At 35.1% G+C, this 10,275-nt stretch overlaps 1 protein-coding gene across 1 annotated transcript in view; it reads left to right on the top strand.

Moving 5' to 3' along the window:
• The window catches only part of stox1 (storkhead box 1), a 30,924-nt gene that overhangs the window by 15,029 nt on the left and 5,620 nt on the right, over positions 1-10,275 (top strand). Inside the window, exon 2 of the mRNA XM_024298008.2 lies at positions 9,506-9,658. Within this exon, the coding sequence (XP_024153776.1) occupies positions 9,506-9,658 (153 nt within the window). The remainder of the gene's footprint in view (positions 1-9,505; positions 9,659-10,275) is intronic.

Here is a 10,275-nt window from a genome sequence, read left to right as displayed (position 1 = left end):
GGGGAGGGGAATCAATGGGGGAGGGGAATCAATGGAGGGAGGGGATAGAGAAAAAGGTAGAATGTAATGATAGAAAAGTAGGGATGTGTCTTTTGTGGATCTAAGGGTGTACTCAGAATGGACATATTTAGTTTATTTAAAGTGAATCAGAATTTGTTTTTCCCAGAATACATTTCATGTCTGAATACACTCAAGCGGACCCTGGAACCGCTCTCTGACCCATCTTTCAAGGTAGTCTTGGTCCATTTCCAATTGGACTGAGCTCCGGTTCACTCTGGGGTGGAGCAACTGAACCAAAACAACTACCGCAGCATTCCAGGTATTATGGGATGTAAGCAGAGAACCACAGACAAACGCGGAACGTTGACAAGACGCAGCAACTCATTGAAATTTGATAGAATTAATACACTTTTAACGTGATACACAGTGCTTTTTACACTGTTTCTCAACAATCTATATGTCATAAACACTTATCAGCAAACCGTCTTAGCTGCTGTCTCTTCAGTAACTGTCTTGCTGCATGACCCCACTGTGCCCAAAGTGGCAACAAGTGTTGTACCTGACCTTGATACAGACGTTCAGAACTGGTCAGCCAAATTTAAAGTTTGAATAGGTGAACTATCCCAATGAGAATTGCAAAGAGTAGGACTTCCATTTCTTCTTTCTTTCCTGGCCAATGACTGAAGAGATCTGTAGTCACATGCTTTTGTTTACAAGCTTTGGTTCAGAACAAAATAGTCCATGGAGAGGCAGTCTGAATACAGACCAAACTCAAGGTTCAGGACTCAATCCGGACCAAATTAAACAGACTGGGTCTGGACTAATGGGTGTTTCCAGTCTGAATTCACCTTAAAAGAGATTAACCGTTTCAAACAGTCCTAAATGTACAGAGATAAGAGGCCACAGGTATGCAGATGACCTGTAAAAACACTGACTAATGGATCTCAGATGAGTATTTTTTTATTTTTTATTATTTTATAAAGTTGAAATGAAGCCATCTTTCTAGAACTTTGAGATCCATGTCCTGACTTATTTCTTCCATTCCTGAACTTGGTGCAAACCAACAAGTACCAAATATTGCAGTTCCTCAAAAGACCACTGGAGGCTGATTGGAGCAGTTTCCTACTGACTTTCATGTCAAAAAGGTCACATTTTATACCAAAAATAAAACTTTTTGTGCACACATGTTGAGTAATCTTCGTTCAGTGTGCCCATCCGATTTCAAGCTTTTGCTTTGCCATGCAGTTTTATGGGTGGTGCCCAAAATCATCTCACCACTTTGTCACTATGACATCTTATCTGGGCAGTTTCTGCTAAACTTGAGCACAATTTGACTTTTAAATACAAATGAAAAAAGTCAAAGTACAGTGGTCCCTCACTTACATTCTAAAAATAACATACGATAGATGAAATTGAAATCTGCAAAGTAGTACTACAGATGTTTTAAGGCTTTAAAAACACACTCACTACACACTTTCTGGCAGACGATAACATTTTCACACTTCTCTCTCTTATTTAAACACTCAGAAATCAAACCTTTCTAGAAAAATAAGTCCAGTAATATGGAATTAAAACAAAGATCGGCACATGATTGAGAATGTTTTTAGATTTAACAAGCTGAATGCATTCTGTACATGAGACACGACATGCAGGCAAATGATTGACAAGGTCAACAGCCAATCAGGACACAGAACACAAAAAAAGCCTAAAAGAAATTTGGGAACACTGTATATTCAAGTGACAAATTTACAGCTAGTCATTAAAAATAAGTTGCTTGTAAAGTTAGACCTTTATGTGTTTTAGTAAAAGTCATTGCCTTATTTTAATTTTCAAAAAGCTTAAATTTGGAAGTCAGAAACACCACTCATTGTGGGATATCCTTTTGGTGGAGAAGTGCTGACCAGCGATTCCCACTCGGGAATAGTTTCAGTGAATGTGGGGCCACCTTCACCCGAATGTCCCTTTGTAAAACCTCTTTTTCTCTCGGCTTTGATATGTAAATGGCTCCTCTGCAGAGTGGTGTCAATGTTTTTTTATGCTTTTGTTGCTATTTTGTGGAAACAAATGCGTACACAGGAACCTGTGAACGGCAGGAATGATAAAACAAACCGCTTTAACAATGAGGCAGCCGTCACTCAGATGTATAAAAACACACACTGATGAACTACATCCAACTGAACCTAAAGAGGGAGGAAGCGTTGTACATCCAAGCACCAAACCTAAAGCTCCAATTTGATAAACCAATACCGTTTGTTCATTCGATACGTACAGGCTAACAATGAAGACACATGCTAGTTAGATATACATTCAAAGACCCACTCTTATCTCTAACCCCTCCTCCACTTCCAATCACCAATAATAGAGAGCTCTCTGTTTGCACACTCTCCTGCTAGCTTACAGAAACTCACTCTGCTACATTCTAGCTGTTTTGGCTAATTTAGGCTTTTTTGTTTTTCATTTTTTAGGCTAATTTGGAATTTAACCAATTTTTAGTGTCATGCTAGTTGTTTTGGCTAAATTATACATTTTACCTTTTTTTGGCTAACTTAACATTATCTAATATTTCCGTACATGCTAGCTGTTTTGGCTAATTTTAGCTTTCTCTCCATTTTTCATTTGACTATTTCGGAGTTTTGGCTATTTTAGTGTTTTTCCAGTTTTTTTTAGGCCAATTTGGCATTTTGCTAATATTTTAGCTAGCTATCAACTTCAGTGTTTTCAGCTATCAGTTTCAGTGTTTTTGGATATCAATTATCTATCAGCACTAGCCTCTTCAGTTGTCAAATTCAGTTTACAGCATTCACACTAGCATTATCATAGGCAATGCTACATATCTAGCTTGTAAAATGCTTTAGTATTATTTTTTTCCATGAAGATTACACAAATGAAGTATTTAAAATTAGCATTATGTGCTAGATTGATTTCTATATCAATTTATCGACGTATTAAGCTTAGATCGATTCAAATTGATTTATCAATTTTATCAACCCAGCCATAGCAAATATGATGTTTTTCAAACTGCATTTTTTCCTGATTCACAAAGATTTGAATATAGAAATTCTCAAAAATGCAATTTAAGCTTAATTTTCTTAATATCTGTCCTCCATCCTCACACAATTTTCACAGAAGTGGGTCTTTAACAGAATCATATTGTATTTCCCCGCAGAACAAATTAAAAGCAGTTTTTCCTCATTTTCTTATGTGAAAGTGGCCATGACTGTGAAACAAATTACTTCATTGCTTCGCTTGTTAGTAAAATGTCAAGTAATATATATGATGAATAGCAGCCAAATGGCCTGACTGTGAAATGATATGCACATGGTGGTTCCTTTGTGTCTGAACTGCAATCACATCAATTATTCCACACATGCGGTGTTGAGTCAAATCTGCAATTTTAGAAAAAAAAATCCATCTTTCAAGGCTGAATATATGCAGAAAGAAATGTCAGATCCTAATTAAAGGGATAAAAAAACAATTGTGCCTTGAAAGTGTTGAGCACATTGATTTAGACATACTTTAACGTGTGTGTTAGTGCAGCATCTGGAGGTTGGACGTTGAGAGTAATGCAATCACATTGGAAATGGGACTCGTGCAGCTCCGAGGCCGACTAGAGACCACAGCCATGCCAAGACATGTGGCATTGATCAGCGTCTGCAGCCAAAGAGATCTCAGTGGGAATAAAGGAGAGAAGGTCTCTGTCAATCATCTCTGCAATGTGAACTGCCAGCTTCAGGTACATTTCAACGAATCCCCGAGGCAGCAGTTTGTGCTTGTATGGAAAGTTAACGACCTGTGAAGAAATCCGGGTTTTATGCGGCATATGAGGTCCACAGGGTGGGCTTTTGTGACAGCTTTTTATTGATGTGTCGGAGTCGCGTTTTTAAACATGCATCATATCGTGCTGAAAGAGTTGTTTCTTGATCCCGGAGGATATTTATGCCAGTAAATGCTGTGAGTTTAACACTCAGGAAAAAAGGAAAATGTGGAGTTTGAATTTTAGAGCTGGGTATCAGATTTAACAGTTTGATTTGATCTGAACACAATTTAATTTGTCAAAACTTTTATTTTATAGATGGAAATGTTTTTTTTTCCTTTCAAACAGTCAAGTCAATCAATAAAAACGTTATTTTATAAAAAGGGTATGTGGCTGTTTTCACTAAACGAGTGATTTACAATAAAAAAAAGGAAACTTTTGATAAGTTTATACATTTTCCTATAATAAATAACCAAAAAAGTTTTAAATTAATTTAGTCTTTTTTATGTAAAATTTGATTAAAATAAATGAAATTTTTGAAGGGAAAGTTGTAAAACTTGCTAAATGTTTTGATCAAAAATCCCCAAAAAGTTTAATTTTCTTTATAGAATCGCTTAAAAGTAAAAAAATTACATAAAATAAAACCTAATAGCAACTTAATGACTTGATAATAGAGTAAACTTTATTAAGTTTGTAGTAAAATAGGCTTTTAGATTGTTATTAAGGGCACATATAAATCATTTGTAGTAAAATATGGAACATATGTTATAGATAATAAATAAAATTACCCTTTTTTTCTTACTAATACTTTACTGAAAGTGTTCAAAAACTTTCCAACCATCCACTTTAAATGTACTATACACTTTAACATCCACACCACTGAAATTTACCATTCAGCTGAGTGCAAACCATAGCAAAAACTCATAACAGCTAACCCTTCAGTGCTGTCCTGTTTTCTGTCGAGCCGCTGTTTGCTTGATCGTGGCACAGGGCATCGTTGCCATGACACCCACCTGGGTATTCACGCTGCGGATGACAAAGGGTGTAATGTTGCTGCTGTCTCGAGTCTTACGTTTCAGGAACACTGAGGCTTTTTCTCCTCAAAGAGTAACAGTTACGCCTGCTAACTTTAGACTCCATAAACACTGAGCCTCTGTCTCTCCACCCTCACACCAACGTTTTTTCTCACAAATAAACTCATTCAGGTGTTTGTTGTGATTCTTTCGTCTGTGTTTGACAGTCCTGCAAGGGTTTAATCAGCGGGATGCAGAAAGGAGGAGGGTTCTTCAACTTCAACTTGGTTGAGTTTATAAGTGCAAATGGGAATTTCTACATGAAAAATTAGCCAAACATTCCTTATGGAAACTATAAACAACAAAGAACTTAGTCAAAATCAATAATTACTACAATTTATTGAATATTGCTATAAAGTGCAACATAATTTATTGCATTTAAAAATCTTGGTTTTTAACAAATTCTATTTTTGAGTTGAGTAAAATTTAAATCCAACATTTTTATTTGATGAAAGCTAAAACTTATGCAGCAAATGATTGAACCTTTTGTTATTTGATCCAATGTTTCACTTTTTTCCGTGTATTGATGCTCACTCATCTTGTTCAGCCAAAAGAGCTACAATGATTTGTTATTATTATTTTAAATTCTGCAACTAAAGTCTAAAAATCCCCTTCCTGAGACTCATGAGCTTCAGTTAAGCTCCGTGTCTCTTTTTTTAAAAATAATTATCTCAGTGTTACATGTGTATTTATCAATTTATTAGATCAAATATAATCATAATCTTAATACATGTAAATTAAATTTACTTTAGTGGGTAAAAAGTAGGAGCAAATGCATTTTTTTAAATATATTTTGGTTTTTTTTCCTAAAATTAGAACATTTTGGTAATAATTTCAACAAACTTCTATGTTTTCCCCCTGAAATACTATTATAAATGTCTGAAATATGCCTCAAATCAACTTAGAAGTTGCTACAAAAGTTAAAATGTCTATTTTCTCTAACCTTTAATCTTTTGTTTAAGTCTGACTATTTAGGGAAAAAAATTTAATTATCACATTTTTATACATTATTGTTTTAAAATGTGGAGTATTTGTCAGGTTTGACTCATTAATTAGGAACAAAGACATTTTTTCTTATATATTTTGCTTTTTTTCTCACTAAGCTTAGAAAATTTTGCTAATAATTTCAACAAACTTTCAAACTTTCTCCCTGAAACGTCATTCTAAATGCCAGAAATATGCTTCAAATCAACGTAGAAGTGGCTACAAACATAAAAAATGTCTATGTCCTCAATTTAGCTAACCTTTAATCTTTAGTTTAAAAAGTATGATATTTTTCTATAAGTCTGACTCTTTAGGAAAAAACTTCTAATCATCACATTCTTACATATTTTTCTTTGAAAATATGAGAATGAGTATTTGTCAGGTCCAATCCACTGATTAGGATCTATAGATAAATGTATTCACTTATAGAAAAATAAGCAACACTTTTGTTTAAAAGAAAAGCTGCTTGTCTAACACAATGTTTGGAATCCAGATGGAGTTTTTCACACTCCCGTCTGTATCTGTCAGTATGTGTGTACAGTGAGTTTAGTCACTCTTACCTCGGCTTGCATTTGATTAGTTGTATATTTTTCCTGCCGTGGACATAAGTGGCTCAAGTGTGAGGGTTACAAATGTTTAGCTTACGTCAAGTGCCAGTCCAGAAATGTTTGTGTTGGGCGCTTTGAGGGTCTGACGGGGGAATCGCTCACAGCCGCAGGTAGGCCGCATGGTTAACGTCACGCTCCGATTGTCTTCTGATCTAGTGTAAAAATGTTCCCAGAGGATTTTTAATTAAGATTATGCTGTTTTTAGGCAAAATTATTAAATTTATATTGTTTCCTTGAACCTAATTTCTTGTGGACAGGATGTAAGCCTGCCCTCATTTCCCATCATCCCTTTGTTTACACTCTCCTGCTAGCTTACAGTCCCTCACAACCCCAACCGAATTTTATTGGTGCTAAAAAAAGATCTGTCCAGCTGTACACTTTTGACACAAAGTATCTTGGAAATATAAAAACAGATTTAATAAATAACACTCCAATTGTGGTTTTGTTTGTATGACAAAGTCTTGTTTTCATCTCTCAGTTTGTAGCTTTTATTCTTATGTTACTTATTAACTAAATAGAGCTTTCCAGACCTGTGAGTACGGTTGTGAGCATGCCCCTGTGTCTGCTGTTCATTGGCGGAGTGTTTGTGGTGCTTAATCATTCATCAACTACTCAACTCAGTTTGTTTGGCTGCTGTTTAATATTACTACTGTTGTGTGTGCAGTCTGCTAGAGGCGGATCTAGGTTCAAAAAACAGATGTTACTTTTGGAATTTAGCAACAATAACACAATAACTTTTCAGAAAAAGTCTGCATGGGCTAAGCCAACATTTGTTTCCCTTTTATATTATCACTCGGGGGTTCGTAACACATTCCCACACCGACAAAACCCACATTCTTTTTGGAACCACAACCCCATCAAAGCCCAGCCTGACTCCAGCCATCACTAATTCTAAGCTAAGCACAAGCATTTGGACTATAATGAAGGGCTTAAACTAACCACACAAAGGTTTATGCTACAAAAAAAAAAAAAACATTTACATTTGTAATATAGTGATTAAACACATTCTTGTGGTTTGGCTGGATTGGAGCTCAATATCCCAGCAGGACACGGGGGTTGGAATCTCTGCTCGGCTGCTGTGAAGTGAATTATTTGTCCATCTTTGCAGGAGATTTCACTTATTTTCTGTAAAACACAAATAAATATCAATTATTGCAGTTTGGCTGTCTGTACTTCTAAGAAAAAAAACAAAGAAATTGGACATCTTTATAAACATTCTGTCTATCGATCTTAAAATGTTTCTAACAAAACAGTCAAAATAAATGAACTTTTGGTGTCTTATTTATTGCCAAGCTTTTTCACATTGTTAAAGGCTGTCTAACCCCTGCGTTGTTATCCCAGGGCCTTTATAAGTACTTTTACTTGCTCTAATAATTTATCTTTTAAATCGTTTTTGTGGTATTGCTCAATATCCATGTTTTTAACACAACCCATTTTTTTATTTCACATATTTTTCACTTTATTACAAAATAATTCCACCATTATACCAAAAAAAAAAAAAAACTAAAATCAGAGTAGTACATTTTATGATTTTTGGCTACAAAATCACAATAATTGAGATCAAACTGTTTTTTATGTTTTACAGCAAAAGGTAAGAGATAAAGTAAAAATGTATACATAAAACAAAGCAAAAAAAAAACTTTCCAAAAAGTGAAGCTCCACTTAACTATATGCAATACGTCAAGGATTTATTCTAAGGGGAATCACAATTATTTGTCATAACTCTATAGTGATTCTCCTGCTCCTTTCCATGTTTTTCATCACGTAAAAATTCAATCACACTATCAGTGATGTCAGCAATCTTGGTATTAAAACGTTCAGCTTGTTCAGGACATTAGTGCTTACTTTGGTGTTCATAAATTTCATAGTTTTTGAAAAACTGAGCAAAATATACCCCATAGGAAATGAATGGGAAATTGCTCAAATCCTTCAAAAATGTTGTGCACTTTTAACTGATAAACTTCTTTATGTTTTTTTTAGGCAAATTATGAGTTTGGCTGTTTTTTTGTAGCATTATGCTAGCTGTTTTGACAAAATTAGACTTTTTTCTCCCATTTTTAGACTAATTTTGAGTTTAGCTCTTATTTTAGCATTATGCTAGCTGCTTTGGCAAAATTTGAATTTTTTTTTAAGTTTTTAGACTAATTGTGAGTTAGCTAATAATTCAGCATTATGCTAGCTGTTTTTGGCAAAACTAAACTTTTGTTAATAGTTTTTTAGACTAATTTTCAGTTTAGCTAAAAAAAATTAGCATTATGCTAGCTATTTTGGCAAAACTAAACTTTTTAAACAGTTTTTCAGACTAATTTTGAGTTTAGCTCATATTTTAGCATTTTTGGTAATTTGGCAATCAGCTAGTTTTCAGCTTCAGAAGTTTTAGCCATCAGTTTCAGCGTTTATAGCATCTTCAGCAGTCACGTTCATCTAACAGTACTCACACTTGCATCACCACAGGTAGCCTAATGCTTTATATGTTGTTATATTTGCTTCAAACCAAAAATTTCAAAGCTAAATTTTTTTTTGAAACCTCAGATTATATTATGTAATTCTTACATCATTTTAAACAGTCGATGTCACTGACCAGAGACTACTGAAGATTGTTTTTAGGTTAGAATGCAAAGACTCTAAAGGTGGTTTAATTTTAAGGCCTTGTTGCTTTTCCCTCAGTCATGTTAATTTGAGGAGTCAAACTTCATTTTTCTTTTGGCTTCTTCATTCAGGGATCACCATTCAAGCATTAGCTGCTTCTTTTTTCTGAAACACTTTGAACTCTAAGTGATGTGTAGGGTCGTATGATACGAGGAGCAGGATACCTGATCCGCCCAACAGGCAGAACTGCGGTCATTCTGTGGGAATGATGGAATTCGACGGTCTGCCTTAGTGCTGCTGAATCTTCAAAAGCAGTCAGGCATACCTCATTTAACATATGCACAGACTAGATTTAGGATGTGGCCAGGACTGGACCGCCAGCTTTTGTATTTGGAGTTATTTTCTCTGGCAGCATCAATCACATTGGTCTTACTCATCCAGGTGTTTTACATCTCCTGAAGTGAACTCACCTGTTTCATCTGCTATGTGTGTTGCAGGTGACCTTTCCCCGGTGCAGATGGCCCCCGTCCCTCAGTCCCAGTTCATTCCTTTGGCCGAGGTTCTGTGCTCAGTGATATCCGATATGAACGCCTCTCAAATCACCGTCAGCCAGGAGGCGCTCGTGAACTACATGAGCAAAGCCCATCCAGGTAACGCCTACGTCCTCAACTTGATTTATAGAGAAATAAATTCATTTTTTAGAAACTAGTTTTTACCTGAAGTATTTTTTTATGTTCAAAATGTAAATCACTAAAACTTATATGTAAGATAAAGTAGTTTAGCTTTAAAAGTAGTTTTATGCATTTATTGATCCTTGGACATTTTCATCTGATTTTTATTCTATTTATTTGTCTGTTCACTTTAAAGAGAACTGTTCTGAATTTTATTATAGCACGAATAATGGCAATATAGACTTTCTATTGTATTCTGTTCTATTCTATTCTAAAAGTAGTTTTATTTTTCTTCTAAATCCTGCAAAAAAAACAAAACAAAAACACAAAGAATGGTTCTTCCCTATGAACTCCACATTGTGACCCATTAAACCTAAAATACATTTTTTAAGCATCAGGTCTAAACCAAACACTCAATTTAGCACAACGGCTCTTTCAAGTTTCAGTTTGTTGTTGATATTGTTAGATTTGATCACCAGTGTGATAATAATCTGATCTTAATAAATCTCAGTTTCACTGACAGGTTGCGGATGGATGGATGGATGGATGGATGGAAGGATGGATGGATGGATGGATGGATGGATGGATGGATGGAT

Source organism: Oryzias melastigma, linkage group LG15, assembly GCF_002922805.2.
Source record: "Oryzias melastigma strain HK-1 linkage group LG15, ASM292280v2, whole genome shotgun sequence".
NCBI lineage: Eukaryota > Metazoa > Chordata > Actinopteri > Beloniformes > Adrianichthyidae > Oryzias > Oryzias melastigma.
Note: the sequence above shows the minus strand (reverse complement) of the source record. Positions and strands in the feature narration are given on the sequence as shown.